The 16945-nt window shown below is 43.7% G+C and overlaps 1 protein-coding gene and 1 pseudogene across 2 annotated transcripts; one reads left to right on the top strand and one right to left on the bottom strand.

Annotated features, from left to right (window-relative positions):
- Positions 1-1888: 1888 nt before the first annotated feature.
- Positions 1889-7857, top strand: LOC129816040 (ATPase family AAA domain-containing protein 3-like; annotated as a pseudogene).
- Positions 7858-7959: 102 nt separating this feature from the next.
- On the bottom strand, positions 7960-16111 carry LOC129815576 (transmembrane protein 240-like). 2 transcript variants are annotated; one of them, XM_055869513.1, is made up of 4 exons: positions 14849-16111; positions 10387-12947; positions 9945-10153; positions 7960-8798 (listed from the first exon to the last, which is right to left on the bottom strand). In XM_055869513.1, the coding sequence occupies exons 2-4, from the start codon at positions 10539-10541 to the stop codon at positions 8653-8655; spliced, it is 510 nt and encodes a 169-aa protein (XP_055725488.1). In that variant the 5' UTR covers positions 10542-12947; positions 14849-16111; the 3' UTR covers positions 7960-8652. The 2 variants fall into 2 exon arrangements, with proteins under 2 accessions (XP_055725488.1, XP_055725489.1); XM_055869514.1 differs by lacking the exon at positions 10387-12947 and having other exon boundaries at positions 14849-14955; positions 15244-16111.
- Between the last annotated feature and the right edge of the window lie 834 nt (positions 16112-16945).

The following is a 16945-nucleotide window of genomic DNA, read 5'->3' as shown; positions in this document are numbered from 1 at the left end:
GAGGCAACAGGAGGGATTCTGTGCAGCGTTAGGCGATACCAAAGAGCCTCCTGGTGTCGTCTCACGCATCGTCACACTACAGTGATCTAGCCACCTCCTCCATAGGCAATTGCAATTGACTCCATACCACCTATTTGCTGATCTCACCAAGGGCTCACACATCCAATAACCCAGTTTCCTTACTGGCAATACGACCAACACAGTGCTGCCCTGCCACTATTCTAGTCCCTTTCCCTTTCTGAATCATGGCTGCTGGAGAGATGCTGACGTAATCACTCAATATGATAGTATTCATAGGAGAGGTTTGACTGATGGGGGGGAATAGTTGCCCTTCATTTGTAATGCCTTGTGTCTATGTACATATGTGTGATTGTGTGTTTGCCTGTTTTCCTGTAAAACATGTGGAAAATCGTCTAGTAAATAAAACATTTGGCTACTTATTCAGTGTTCAGATGTTGTTGCTAATATTACAAATTTACCAAAAAAATGATGCACTTTCTCCCCGAGAGATGACTCAATTTAGGGTTTTCAAGACGGACTACTAAAGGACTTCACCTAAGCAAGATCATTTTAAGTTACTGTCCCAAGTAATTGTGGTAATGTTACATAGACTGTTAATAAGTATTTAGTTCCTGTCAATGAATTTGTTCAAGGAGAACGTTTTGAAAAGATTCAGGTTTCCCTGAAATGCTACTGCAATGTATTACTTAAATCTAAACAGTTGTCATTGTAAGCTTGTAAAAAATGCAATGAATTTAAAATGCGTTCTGTTGACCGAAGTACAAAAAAAACTCCGCAAGTGATGCAACTATCACATTCATTGTCTCAAATGGCCTTCCAGTGTGGTTATTCAGGGTTATTATAAGACTTACGTTTTGGACCACTGCGGCTACCATAGCCTCTTATGGGTGGGCAATATGTTTGATCTCAAAAGGACAACCAATCAGAGGAGTAGTATTTTCCCAAACCAAGCCTCTTATGGGTGGGCAATATGTTTGATCTCAAAAGGACAACCAACTAGAGGAGTAGTATTTTCCCAAACCAATCAGCATGGGCGAATTTTTTATTTTTATTGCGCTTGTTCAAAGACGGCAGCATGACACGCGTGTGGAGGAAGTGTGGTGATAGACTGCCAAGCTTGATCACTTCCACCTGCCTGGGCCAACAGTTTATTTTCTGTTTTACTGGCTGTTCGTCCTGAATAAGGGGCATCCAGAGGCGCCCTCGGAATTCCCAGTTCCACCGCCATCCCCTCCACGGGTTGGCAGCTCGGGTGGTGGTGGCGATAAACCCAAGGACAAATGGAGCAATTTCGACCCAACCGGGCTTGAGCGAGCGGCCCAGGCGGTAAAGGAGCTCGACAAGTCTCGTAAGTGTCTTGCATGATAACTAGATTATATAGGACTGCGTAACTAGCTGGAGACATATTGGTAATCATTAAAGAAAGAGCGATGCACCCGCAGCATGCTTTACAAACTCAGCAGTGATGCTGATGCAACACAGGCGGGTGTCTTTACATACCGGTGGAAACTAGCTAGGAGATTACGCTATCTAGTTAATTAGTCTTCATGGCAGCTATCAGTAGGACAACACTATAGTAAACGAGAATGACATGTTTCACATTGAACGTTGTGTTGCACAGTTTCATTCATGTTGGAAGTTGATCGAGAGTATTCCTTCATACAGTTCAGTTTGCCAGATGGCTCTAGTTACATTACATTTAGTATAACTTAATTCAGCCAGGTTTTAAACCTTGTATTACATTATTTTCCAGAACATTATGTTGATTTTTGTGGTACTTCTAATTCGTTTGAATGTAGTCTACTGTCATTAAATTAAATGTATGTCTCTTGAAGATGAATGTCCCTTTCCCTTGACGTTATTTCAGGTCATGCCAAAGAGGCCCTGGATCTGGCTGCATGCAGGAGCAGTCTGTTCAGATGGAACACCAGACCAAAATCAAGGTACTGTTGCACTAAACAAGGCACATGCAGAGTAATGTGTAGGATACCAAATACATTATACGATTAATCCAATATCTGATCATGCTATTCGTGTTCCCTCTGTGTGTGATGGTGGCAGGAGTATGAGGCAGCAGTGGAGCAGCTGAAGGGGAATCGGCTGCGTATTCAAGGGGAAGAGAGAAGGAAAACTGTCTGCGAGGAGACCAAGCAGCATTAAACGGTGAGAGAGCTGGTACTGGGAGGGTTTAGTGATACTGCAGAAGGAGTGATTGTGCAGTAGTATTCATTGTACTGCAGAGTATGGGGTCAATGATGGGCTCATAGCATGGATCATAATGCAGAGGTATGGGTAAACTGTAGAAGCAAGCATTTGCTTTGTAGTTAGATGTCTTTGAGTTTGTAGAGTACAATTGTGTCGGAAAGTTTAGAGCTTGAAATTGTCTGCACAATTAGCTTTAATTCTGAAACAGGCTATAATGAGAGATGGAGAGGAGCTTACATATAGGGGTTACATATCTGTCCACCAGAGGGCGACTAACGTGTTACTATGGTTACAGTCTCCTCTTATCCCTTTAGAGAGCACAGTTCCAAGACAGACTTGCCAGACAGAGGTATGATGATCAACTCAAGCAACAGGTAAGACCAACTGCCATTAGCTGCAATATCTACTCAGTCCTGTTTAGGCTAGGAAAAAGTTGAGTGAAAATGCTGTGTCCAGTTGACTGAGTGTCGACTCTCCTGTGTCCTCAGCAAGCCCTGAATGAGGACAACATTTGCAAACAGGAGGACTCTGTGCTTAAACAGGAGGCTATGAGGAAAGGTACTGACCCCGTATAATACAGTCACACAGCCTCCAGGAATATGGTTCTGCTTTGATTTTCACTGGTCATTATAGCCATATGGGGTCTGGCAATCACAAAATGTGTAAGGGATGATCAACGAGGGGGTGTGTGTTCTATAGAGAAATAATGCACGCTCTAGAATGCCCTTCAAGCCAATAAGAAACGCGTATTCAACATTGCTATGGTATAATGATATTATATCCACTGATTTATCCGCTCCACATAGCAACAATCGAGCACGAGATGCAGCTGAGGCACAAGAATGAGCTGCTATGTGTAGAGGCATAGTCTAAAGCATGTGCACGTGTTGGAACGGGAAAACGCAGACCTCATCCGCGAGCAGATCCGCTTGAAGGCAGCAGAGCACAGACAGACTGTACTAGAGACTATACGGTGAGACAGACTTAGTGTATTACATTACAGACCATACAGAAAGATACTATATTGGATACCTGACTGTCTTTGTATATTTCTGTAATTTCAGGACTGCAGGTGCTGTGTTTGGGGAAGGATTCCAGGCCTTAGTGTCAGACTGGGATAAAGTCACAGCTACTGTGAGACCTGCCTTCTACTCTACTTCCTCATTTATGTTCATTAAGCAAACTGCCAATGACTCCTAAATACGTACCTGATATCTTAAAGGTTTATTTATATCTGATCTAAACTGTTGTTGGAGCGTCTCTAAATGTAGTGTATTTGTTCCCTCACACCACTAGGTCGCAGGACTGACCCTGCTGGCTTTGGGTGTATATTCTGCCCGGAACGCCACAGCTGTGGCAGGGGGCTACATTGAGGCCCGGCTCGGGAAGCCCTCATTGGTCAGAGAGACGTCTCGCATCACTGTGGCGGAGGCGATCAAGCACCCCATCAAGGTAGCGCGGCCCTGCTGTGCATTGTATAAGTCCTGTGTCTGATGCTTTTTGTGTTAATTTTATTGCAAGTAAATTAAGTTTGCTAAACACTTATGTCGAAGTGATGGTGAGGTGCATTTTCTTATTTTTCCTCTCTTATAGATTTCAAAGCGCTTGACAAGCAAACCTCAGAATGCCCTGGAGGGAGTAGTGCTCAGTGTGAGTACCAACACTCACACACACACCTGAGCACCAGAGAGTCATACCTTATACAGTCTCAACACAACTATACCTGGGAGATATTATACCCAGCACATGTATTAAAGAGACATTAATAGAGAATGCTGTGTAGAGTGAATATATGTTTTTGCAGCCCTGCTTTGAATCAAAATGTTGCTCTCCCTGATATGAATTATTCCCTCCCCTCACCACAGCCTAACTTAGAAGAGCGTGTACGTGACGTCGCCATAGCAACTAGGAACACACGGCAGAACAATGGGCTCTACATGAACATCCTCATGTACGGCCCCCCAGGTACTGGAAAGACCCTCTTTGCTAAGGTAGGCCCCTTACAGAATCACTTTGACGAGGCGTTATGTTGGTAACTGTATATCTGTGGTTGGAGTAGAATCTAGCCGTGCACTCTGGGATGGACTATGCCATCATGACGGGTGGAGATGTGGCGCCCCTGGGCCGTGAGGGCGTCACCGCCATGCACAAAGTCTTTGACTCTGCCAACACCAGTCGCCGTGGGTATGCTACCCTCACTTGCAGTACTATCATACTAATGATAGAACTTAATGTAAACATGATATAACCCTGGAACTTAAGTATTTTCATAATATACATTTTAACTTGCCACAAATAGACATGCACTTGAAATGATATACAGAGAATGAATTAAGACCAGTGCAGCTCTGCTACTCTACTGTGTCCTGTCTGACACAGCCTGTTGCTGTTTGTTGATGCGAAGGAATGCAATCGGCTTCAAGAGATCTATTGTAAGTGTGTTGTGTACAACCTGGGATTAAATGCATATGTATTTCAGTATCTGGTATTTTAAAATACCTTTCTGTGTGTTTGAGTATTTTATAATACACAGGCCAAAACAAGAACTTTTATTAGAGTATTTGAATGCTTATTTGTAAAAAAAAATAATAATAAAAAAAAAAAAATAACATAATACTCTACCAAATTTTATTTTCAAATACTTATCTTAAATACTATTTTCAAATATCTGGATTAAATGCTTGGGGGTGTATTTGAGTATTTTCAAATACTTTCCAGGTGTATTTCCAAATAAAGTAAAATATTCAACTACTTGCCTTTTCAAATATATAAGATATCTGAGTACTTCGAATGTATGTGAAAGTAATTGAGATATTTCAAATACTATTTGAACCCAGGTATTTGTACCTTCCTGTATTGAAATGATAGCAAAAACAACTATTGTCAATATTGGAAAATAAAATTCAATGTTTGTCTTTTTGTTTGCAGGAGAAGATCAGTGAAGAGCAACTTTGAACACATTCCTGTACCGCACTGGTGAGCAGAGCAACAAGTCAGTCCTCATTCACTCTAAATTCACCATATCTATGCCCAACACCCTGAATTCTGATGTACAAACTTCCTCAAATACCACAGCATTCTAACCCTAATAGCCCACTGGTGTGATGTCTTCCTCCAGGTTCATGATGGTGCTGGCTAGTATCCAGCCGAAGCAGTTTGACTGGGCCATCAACGACCGCATAGATGAGATAGTCAACTTTGTCCTGATGAGAGGCTAGTGCGCCTGTACTTTGACAGGTACGTGCTTGAGCCTGCCACAGAGGGGAGACAGTGAGTCATACAGTGTTTTGCCCGCACAGCAGCACAGGTTTAAATGGGGCAATCTCTCACAAGCACACACACTGGGATGTATAATGGAACAAGTTCTAATGCCAAGTAATTATCTACTCCCAGACATACTTGGAGTCATCTGCATTCCGTGACACACACACACCTACCCACGCACACATGTGGACAGGAATTAACTCTTGAGTGCCTGGGTGGAGGGAGGCCCCTCTCTGTATTGTTCCATCAAAATAAGCTCTGGCTGTGGAGTGTGTCAGGGGCAGGTCTTTAAGAGCAGGTGCCCCAGCAGTAAGCAGCAGCCATACTGAGTCACCAATTACAGTGGGGCTTTGAGGGCTTGGAGCCTGAGAGGCAGAGGGGCAGGGGGCGATTTACACAGGGCACAGGAAGCTGGACCAGGCTCAACAACACTCAGACAACCGAACCAGCTGGTGGAGGGAGCTTGGCCACTTAAGTAGTGGCTCCCCAGATAAGAGTCAGACAAGACCTCATAACGCAGACCTGTTTCCATTCTGCCGGACAGGATGTCATTCAGACCTGTGTCTGTCTGTAATCCCTCTGTCTCCATGTTCCTCTGTCTCTGTTTGTCCCTGCAGGAGAATGAAGCTGGCTCAAGTTGCCTATGGTCAGAAGTGCTCGGACATTGCTCAGAGGGCATGTCGGGCAGAGAGATCTCTAAACTGGGCGTGGCCTGGCAGGTATGTGATGCGTTTCCCCTGTTGTTCATAGGTCAATGCTTTCTGCTGAGCTTTTTGGAAAGATAACAACCAGAATTATCCAATTACGCCAATTTGACATAAATTATTTGTTGGATGGAGAGCCTGTGTAGAGGGTCATAGATGGATGGCCACAGTGGGGAGTTGCAGGGAAGGTGATTTGGTTACCAAGGAAGTCCAGACCCATTTATTCTCCAACTATTAATAGAAGCAGAGCTGGGAAGTGGATCACTATGTATGTCACTGTTCCTCCCTATCTGCTGTGTCATGTTCATCTCTCCTGTGAGACTCATTCTGTGGACAAGAACTGTAATGATATATTTTATTTAGATTAAATGTAATGTACTAATCCATGTATTACATGTCCTCCTGTAGGTGGCAGCATACTCCTCAGAGGATGGTGTTCTAACGGAGGCCATGATTGATGCTTGGGTGGATGACGCTGTGCGGCAGCACCTCCAGAAGATGGACTGGCTGCACGGGGAGGCTGGGGCCAAGAGCACAGCCTCTCCCAGCACTGGACCAGTAGACAGCAGCAATATATGCTCTACTTCTATGGGAGCCACCACAGCCTCATGAGTACTCAACCCGGTCCTGGAGATGGACAGCAGACCGGAGACCCCTGTCAATTGGGAGGAGCTGAAATTGGAGGTGCCTCTACCTGCAGAATCAGCCCCACCTTCCTCAGACAGTACCACCCTATCTGCGGAGGAGGGGACTTTCCCGGCCAAAGGGGAGAGTGTCAAAGCAGTGGTAACACCTCAGGGGGAGGGGTAGAGTGTGTAGCCCAAACTGATGCAGCCCCTAGTCGTGAGGGTGGGACAGAAACTCCTCCCAAGGATGGGACTCCAGTTTGACATTTGGGGGGGAAGGAAGGAAGGGGGCTGCTTTTTGGGATTAATGGGTTTACAGGAGGACGCCTCCTGTTCCTCCTGACTGTCTGTATACGTCTGTCTGACTGAAAGAGATGGGGGACGGGGTGGAGGCACTAACAGATCATGAAGCAATCCTGGAGAGGTTGGAGAGCTGTGATAATATATTATTTGTATAAAAAGTGTACTTTATATGGAAACACTGTCTAATAATATTAATGTTGATGTGGACTGTAAGAGATGATACGCTATTATTCAGATGGTGTGGATGAAAATAATCCAGGTTTCTTACAATGGCTGCACTTATGATATGATTTGTAATGGATGGTTTCATAGACTTAAACAATGTGACCAACAGATGGTGATTAACTATATCTTCAACCTGTGTAATGACACACCAGGACTCTGTCACTGTTAACCTCCAGTGGTCTGTTTTAATGAAACAAACATTTAATTTTTACAACACCGATGTCTGCACAGAGAGACGGGGGTGGTCTAGGGAGGATGGGGAGTTGAAGTGAAAGGGTGCTACATCCCACTCCCTAGAGACTAATTCATAAGGGAGGAACACTCAGGATCCCAATGGGTCACAATCCTCATACAGTATCACTCTTCAATGCCATAACAAGAGCATTTTGCACCTGTATGAGTTAATACACCACAGGCAGTCCCTTTCACAGCTACTATTATGGAGGCACTCTACATCTGGCTGTTCAGTGTGAAGTATTTTGTCAACTATAAAGAGTTCCTGAGTTTAACCCTCTTTGGAATTTCATCTCCAGGTTTCCATGGTGATGACCCTCTGGACCAAATATCAAATAAAACCTTTAATAACCTCTTAACAACACACACATACAACATTGCCATAACTAATGGTTCTTTAATGTTGGCACACTGCATATACTGTACACACCACACAGTTAGATGAGCAGGCAGCATTTATGTTCTCGTTCCCACCCCAAATAATGTGTAATTTCAGTACAGCTTTCAGTACAGCTTTCACATGCCAAGTTTTTAAAATAGACAAAGTACTACCAATACACAAATCTCTCTCAAAATTTGACCACCCTCAAGCAAAATAAATATTTTTATTTTATAACGGGCATATTCAGGCAAAATAAACAAACTGTTCTTCAAACGGACAAACCCCAAGCAAAATATACACCCTATCCCCACTTCTAGCAAAATTGACATTCTAAACCAAATGTATATATATATACTATTTTGAAAAACTGACACGCTTTTATCAAATTGCTTACCCCACTACTAACTGGACCCTCCATTACCTACATCCTTTAACATGAAATCATTTCCAGTCAAGACAGATATGGACGGTGAGGAGTTTTGCACTGTGTGTGAAGGCCATTGGGCCAGTTAAAGTGCTCTATCCAGTGGCAATAAGAAACAGTATGGTTTGAAGGGTATATCTTGGATAGTCTTTGTTTAGCTGCCCTTGTGTCTGTTGGTCAGTTGTCAGCAGGTCTCAGTCTATGGTCTCAGCCAGTCTAATGCTCTCAGGTGGTGTGGGCTGGGGTGTCCGTTGTCCATGGCTTTCAGAGGTGGCGTGGGCTGGGGTGTCCGTTGTGGTACATCTTCTGCTTAATGTGCACCATGTTTCCACTTGAGTCCTCTAGCTTTCTCATGTGCACCCTTCTCCCCAGGTTACAGAAGCGGGGAACCCATGACCAGGAGAACGCATCTGAACACAGTAAAGAAAAAAAGATGGGGGTTGGTGAAGCTGTACGACATTGATTGAAAGATTAAGAATGTGTCCTCCATTTAGTTTGTGTGCAAGTGGGGCATGCATTTTTTCACTTGCTGGCTCTGAGATTCACGTTAGCCACCTTTCGGTTACTGGTGGGAGGGGGAGATTGAGGAGGAGACCACTCCACCAAACTACTAAAGCCCACAGACTTTTCACAGGATAGACAGAATTAAATAACATTAATTTAATTGGTGAGATGGGAGGGAGAGATAAATACTGAATTTTAAGCAAGGGAGAGAGATTACAAATCTGTACAGAGAGAGGAGAAAGAGAAATCACAAGACACTGAAACTTTGCAGTAATTCAACTCTGAACTCACAGTTTTAAAACCACAGACACTCAAATAAACGCTGTGTGTGTGTGCATCAGAGAAAACATCAGTTTGAAAAGACATGAAGCTATACATGACTAATTTATACACCAACCAACTCCATCACTTCATACACGGCAAGCAGCTCTGGCTGGAAATTATACTAATCCCACGACTGGATAGAGAAATATGAAGAGAAAACTTTACACACAGGAAAAACTGTGTCTAGACTAAAGGGGAAGAATGTATGATGACTTTATCAGTGCCAACAGTTTAATGTAGAAATCTGAGGGGGGGGGGACTCCCACTGTCATATATAAGCCTGAAAAACACTGATCCAAAATGAATTTTAGGAAATCAAAGAGAAACAGCAGCAAGCTGGGGAATATTGTGATAAAATGGGTCGATGGCTGAGTCACACTTATAAAAGTCATTGAACTGTAGACAGGTTTACACACTGTACTGTAGTCTCCGGAATGGAAGCTGCCCACGATACTGCAGTTTTCATCAAACAAGGCAAATCCAAAGTTGAGACATCACACCTCTGCACCTTTAGACATTTGTTCTCCTGTACATTCCATCACTCATCCAAAGAACATCCTATTTTTACCCCCACCCAATGAGCAAAAAATCTGTATTCCTTACCAACTTTCTACTGCTGCTATTTTTAAAACTCAGAGCTGTATCAGGCTTTTGAGACCAGCTCCCCATACATTGTCTCTCTGCATCTTAGAGCCTGCCTGTGGGGTTGTGGCCCCCTGCTGACTCACCATGGTGCTGTTTGGCCCTCCAACGTCTGAGGGCAGCGTGCAGCACCCCATCCAGACACAGCAGCAGCCAGCTGAGGAGGAAGCCCAGCAGCAGCCCCAGCATCAGGTCCAGCTCCTGCTTGGTCACACTGTCACTCACAAAGTAGTTATCTGCAGAGTCCACCAGAGACTGGTCCCCATCATACGGGATCACATAGTGTACATGGTGCCTGAAGCCCAGAGGGAGGCGACAGAGGGAGAGGGGGTGAGGTGAGGAGACAAGGAGAAGAGAGAAGGACACGTGGAGCGGGGAGGGAGGAAAAGGGGAGGGAGTAGAGCGAGAGAAGAGAGGAGGACGGGGGGGAGTAAAAAGTGCATTGAGGAAGATACAATGACATAAGGGAGTAATTAAATCTACCATACAAAGACTGTATATGGTTAGGCTATGTGTGGTTCTATATACTTTGCTGTAGCGCTGTGTGGGTGAGTGGGATGGCTGGATGGATAGATGAGGTTGAGTGGGCGTGCTGCTGTCAGCCCCATCATTGAGCGGTGAACAGCTGCAGCTGGAGGGCAGCACAGTCGACGCATCACTAACAGCTGGCCTCGCTGCCCCATGAGAGGTGGGGCTTGGGGTGGTGCATGTGGACCAGCCCCCTCTACCACTGGGCTGCAGGAATCACTCCCAGTAGAGAGAAACCATAGCAGCAAGAAGAGTGTTGACGTGGGCAACCACTGGAGAAAAACTTGTTGGATCAATGTGGTTTCCACATAATTTCAACCACAACTACAATGTGATGACGTTGAATCAACGTGGAAAACTGATTGGATTTTCAAAAAGTAATCAACGTAAGGGAATTTAGTCTTTTTTTCACCCAACTTTTAACCTAAATCCAATGATGTGAATGTTGAATTCTCGTTATTTGACAACTCAACCAAAAACTAGACATTAAAACGGCGTCTGTCCCCAGTGGACAGAGAGTTGCAAGGGAGAAAGGTACTGTATGTGCCAACAAAAAAAGGAGGATGTGGAGAGCACAAACAAGTCAATCAATATAGTATAATATCAATTAATCAATCAATGTGCATGAGAAAGCAGAGACATTAAAACAAACTATTCTTAAGTGACATGTCACACTGTGGGAATGTAGACCCAGTCATTTCCATCATGTACAAGAGCATAGTTCAACATAGTTCAACAGCTGTTTCATACATCGTTGATGTACAGACTGTAATGAGATGATAAAAGTGATAGGAGATGATGTAGGCTACATGCAGATAATGCATTATTGCAGATGCTTTACATCACTAGTTCACCAGTGATCTCTGAGGTGAGTCGACCTAAACAGAACTGTCAACATTCTTTGTCTTATAAATAACAACAAAATATTGATGGACCATCCACCATAAACAGTGCACTATCACCTGCACACTGTAAAACCATGAAACGTGATAAGTTATTAACATAAAGGTCAGTGTTAAAAACTTAAGCATAAGTAATTTAGATTTGCCAATAAGTTTTCTCATCTAGAACATAGGTGTTAGAATGCAAGATTAAACGTGAGTCAGCTTTTTCCAGTTTGTTTCCAACCAGGAAAACACCTACAGTATATCTCCTAAGTGTTCAGATTTGAAACAGTAGTGATTACTTTCCCATTGTCCTGTTTAGAGTGCATTTAGTCATTAGAAGTTGAAGTGACAGGACATTTGATTCAAGAAATCTTTACAATCGCGTGGTTTTTTGTTACTCAACTGGGTTGAGTTAATTTCTGTTTACTTTCTCAGATAGAAAAAAAGATGTAGGAGTGGCTTCATTATTATTATATTTCCCAGCATGCTTTGTTTCAGGTTGATTTTAAGAATAGTTTGTTTTAATATCTCTCTTTCCTCATGTACATTGATTGATTAATTGATCTTATACTATATTGATTGTATACTATACATAGTGACTATAAGAACGTATCCAAACCAAAAACCATTGATTACAAGCAATATCCGCGCTGGGCTAAAGGCTAGGGACGGAAAACGGACGCATACAAGAAAACCTGCTACGACATCCGATGAGCCATCAAACATGAGAAAAAACAATATAGGAGGAAGGTGGAATCATATTACACCCGCTCAGACGTTCATCGTACGTGGCAGGGCTTGCAGACAATAACGGATTACAAAGGGAATCCCAGCCATGAGTTCCCCAGCGATGCAGGACTCCCAAACGAACTACATGGCTTTTGTTTTTCTGGGAAAAAAGCTCCTGTTTTTCCAGATGACTGTGTGACCTCGCTCTTCGTGGCTGATGTGAGCAAAATGTTTAAATAGGCTAACAATCACAAGGCCGCGGAGCCAGACGGAATACCAGGGCGTGTTCTCAACGCATGCGCAGAACAGCTGGCAAGTGTCTTCACTGACATGTTCAATCTATCCTTGTCTGTAATCCCAACATGTTTCATACTGACCACCACTGTTCCCATAAACTCCAATGTAACCTGCCTAAATGACTATCACCCTGTAGCACTCACATCTGTACTTATGAAGTGCTTTGAAAGGATGGTCATGTCACACATCAATACCATCATCCCAGACACCCTAGACCCACTCCAATTTGTATACTGCCCCAACAGATCCAAAGATGACACAATCTCAATTGCACTTAAACCCACCCTCTCCCACCTGGACAAGAGGGGAAATAACTATGTGAGAATGCTGTTCATAGACTACAGCTCAGCGTTGAACACCATAGTCCCCTCCAAGTTTATCACCAAGTTAGGGACCCTGGGACTGAACCCCTCCCTCCGCAACTGGATCCTGGACTTCCTGACGGGCCGGCCCCAGGTGATGAGGGTAGACAATAACACCTCCGCCACGCTGACCCTCAACACGGGGGCCCTTCAGGTGTGTGTGCTTAGTCCCCTCTTGTGATCCCTGTTCACCCACGACTGCGTGGCCACACACGACTCCAATACCATTAAGATTTTCTGACGAGACGATGGTGGTAGGCCTGATCACCGACGGCGATGAGTCAGCCTAAAGGGAGGAGGTCAGAGACTTAGCAGTGTGGTGCCAGGACAACAACCTGTCCCTCAACGTTAGTAAAACCAAGGAGCTGATTGTGGACTATAGGAGAAAGAGGGGACTGGGCTGTTGTGGAATGGGTTGAGAACTTCAAGTTCCTTGGCGTCCACATTACTAAGGACATAACATGGTCCACACACCCCCGCACAGTCATGAAGTCACAGCAGCGCCTCTTCCCCATCAAGAGGCTGAAAAGATTTGGCATAGGCCCTCAGATCCTCAAAAAGTTATACAGCAGCATATTGACTGGCTGCATCACCACTTGGTATGGCAAATGCACCGCCATTGACCCCAAAGCGCTACAGAGGGTGGTGCGGATAGCCCAGTACATCACTGGGGCCGAGCTCCCTGCCATCTGGGACCTTTATATCAGGCGGTGTCAGAGGAAGGCCTGAGAAATTGCCAAAGACTCCAGCCATCCAAGCCATAGACTGTTCACTCTGCTACCGTCTGACAAACGGTACCGGAGCATCGGTACTCAGACCAACAGGCTCCAAGACAGCTTCTACCCCCAAGCCATAAGACTGCTAAATAGCCAGACTGCTAAATAGTTAGTGAATGGTACCCAAACTAGTTGTACTGATTCTATCTTGCACTGACCCTAAGCACACTCACTAGACTATATACTGTATACAAACCATATACACACTCACTCACACACATTACATTGACACTCCCACACAAAACCCACACACATTCACATACACTGCAAACGCATACGCACACACACATAACACGCACATGCAGATCGACACAACACAAACACACATACATACACACACTTTTACACCCATAATTTGCTGCTGCTTCTCTGGTCTTTAGGTTACTCTTATTATTATCTATCACTTTACCTTGTCTTTATGTACATATCTACCTCAAATACCTCTGGTACTGATCTGGTACTGGTACTGCCTGTACATAGCTCCATTCCTGTGTATTTTATTGTATTCCTCTTGTGTTACTATTTTATTTGTTATCTTTAAACTCTGCATTGTTGGGAAGGGCTCCTAAGCAAGCATTTCACGATAAAGTCCAGATCAGTTGTATTCGGCACCTATGACAAAAAACGATTTGTTTTGAGATAAATAACTTACATTTTCTAAACTAATCCAATCTGTTACTTGGATTTATTGCACCCATTACTGAGATGGTTGTTCCAGTTTAGATATTTTAGGTAGTCGTGTTTGTTTAGTCCTTCACCATAGCAGTCATTCTGAGTGCAGGTTGTGTGTGATAAAATAGTACAATTCTTGGGTATCCTCCCTCTGGCTGGATTCCGATAGGAATTACTAATCACTTCACAAACCAGCATATTGTGACTTGCAGGTCTGATGTGGCCCATGAGCCAGGATTTTCAAACCACAATGTCAATAACTAGGTCATAACTAAAGGTCTAATGGGATTAAATGTATAATTTGTCTTCATAAAGGGTTTACTTTTCATTTTAACACATTCACATAGGCAGTCACTAGGTGAAGGCTTCAGGAATATAAGTTATTAAATGCAACAACCATGCCTCTGTCACTATCAAATACAGTCATTGGTGGGTATCTCTCACATTCACTTGAAAGGCATGCTGGGAAGAATGCAAATATGACTTTACCCTACAGTGTTAAAATAACATCCCCAGTGTTTAGTGTTTAAAACCTAAACGCCCTGTGCTGAATAAACGTGTTCATGTGTTTAAAAGGGTTACAGTGAATGATGCGTTTAAAAAGTGTTACAGAAAAGGGTTTAGTTATGTGCTCAGATCCTAAACACTTGGTTTTACAGTGTAGTTTTAAACAAACGGTTTCCGTATGCTCTTGTTTTGCATAACATTAAATCACATTATTTTGGAAAGTTTGTTTTACCTTCCACAGTTGCAATGGCAGACGTGGTCCTCCCCTCGTAAATGTGGTAAAATATAGTTGTGAAAGCGGTCCAGTAGCGCGTTCATGTCCGTTAGACACGCAACAGCCTGAAAAGAACCACTGAAGTCAACTGGGACAAAACAAGCCGCATTCCCATAACAGCATATGTTGCCCAACTTCTCAGGTAGATGACACACAAAAATGTAAATTCTAAAAATAATTAAGTGTCGTTACTCCAGATTTTTTTTTTTCCTTGGCAGTTTATTGATTGTTTCGCCTCATGTAGGCCACGTTGATGTCTAGGTCGTTTGAAATATCCATTTGACAGCTTTGAACAGATTAAATTGTTACACATAAGGGAGTGTGGGGAATGGGGATAACGGTGTTCTTCTTACCATCACAAATAAATCCCCCAAAATCATAAAGATCGTGGCGGTTGTGCACGTTTGAGTCAAAACTTCCCAACAGCAGTTTTTTGCTCTCCCTCCAGAACTATCCTGTGGTACCTGTGCCAAAAACAACACCCTGAAGTGAAGGCGCTCATGGATGCAGCATCAGTGTCCAACTACCCATCATTGCATCGTCTATCCGATGTTCCTTTCTCCGCGACATGAGGAGATGAAGACCAGTCTCATTTTCGCTCCCTTTTGAAAAGCACTCTGTGCACCAGCGACGATGGTTAATCGAGCTGCGTGCAACGGGGAGGCGTGGTGTGAAAGCTGTAGCGTATGTCAGAATTGTTAGGCTATTCCAGAGCACGGCAACACAGTTGATATCAGGACGAAGTCGCGATCCATGCGTTGTTGTGATGCCAGCCACTGCACAGTTCCTGGTGTAGCCTATTTACCTGGACGCATCCACTGGCATTAGGCAAGGAATCATCGATTCGTATTTTCTTCTCCAATCAGGTCGTTTTCCGTGTTAGCTCCCTCTAGCAGGTGTTTGTTCATTGTCAGGCTATCTATCATTTCTCATAGTCCGACAGGATAGGCTACTTTGGCGCAGCTGAAAGAGAATACGGAGCCTCCCACTGTGCATTCCAGTCGATAATAGCGGAGGCATTTTTAGACTCCTTCAGAGAAACAAATTATAGGCTGAATCAATTTCCACCCCAAATTTGCCCCCAAAAGCATAGTAGGCCCGCCTATTCATATGGCAAGGGTTTAGTGTATGAAAATGATGATAGCATGCTTCAACATAAATTAACAACGAATTAACATAACTGATATGCATACTCTCTCTCTCTCTTTCTCTCTCTCTCTCTCTCTCTCTCTCTCTCTCTCTGACAATCAGCAGTTCAAATATGTATTCTACACCGTTCTGTTGGGCTGGGCTTCGTTTGTGACAACACATTCACTTTTTTGCCGACGTCTATCAGGGAAAAGCAAACAAGCGGAAGATTAACTGGGCCTGAGTGGATTGGGGCCCCGGGAATAATAGATTAATAATGGTTAATAATAGAATGTCACATATTGAAAGGCTTTTTCTTAATGTTGTCCTGACTCTCTAACCTGCGTTGAACCAGTGTCTCCTTATAAGGTCGTACACATAAACAATGCAGCACCATGGACAGCGCCGCAACGCGTGCCAGCTAACGATATAGCACCATGAACAGCACCATGACGAGCGTAGGTCTACACTAGTCACCTGAAATCTAAAATGTCACAGAATCAGGTTTTGCCTTATTATATTGCCATGACAAACCAAACCACCCTGGTCTTATAGGCCTATTGTAAGGCAAGGACAATGTCATTTATCCATTTATGTCACTAGAGATGACAGAGGGAGGTTAGGATATGGGAATGTCACTTCAACCCTAGTTCTGTCTCCGGTGATTTTCTTTTTGCATTACCCATAAATCAGAGACCTTGCAGCCCTCCCATCCTTTCCTCTTCTCTCCCAGTATGAACAAACTGCTGCATCAGTTAAATAATATTCTCTGACATTATTATAGTCCATGTGCAACTCAAGGTGAGCCAGGCTACTGTGTTCCTGCCACTCAATTGTTTCTGTGCACCGAATTTAACAACTGTATTGCTCATCATTAGTCAGTGAAATTGGAGTAAGCTCGTGACTGAACATTTTTATTGGGCATGC

The sequence above is a fragment of the Salvelinus fontinalis genome, chromosome 18, assembly GCF_029448725.1.
Source record: "Salvelinus fontinalis isolate EN_2023a chromosome 18, ASM2944872v1, whole genome shotgun sequence".
NCBI lineage: Eukaryota > Metazoa > Chordata > Actinopteri > Salmoniformes > Salmonidae > Salvelinus > Salvelinus fontinalis.
Note: the sequence above shows the minus strand (reverse complement) of the source record. Positions and strands in the feature narration are given on the sequence as shown.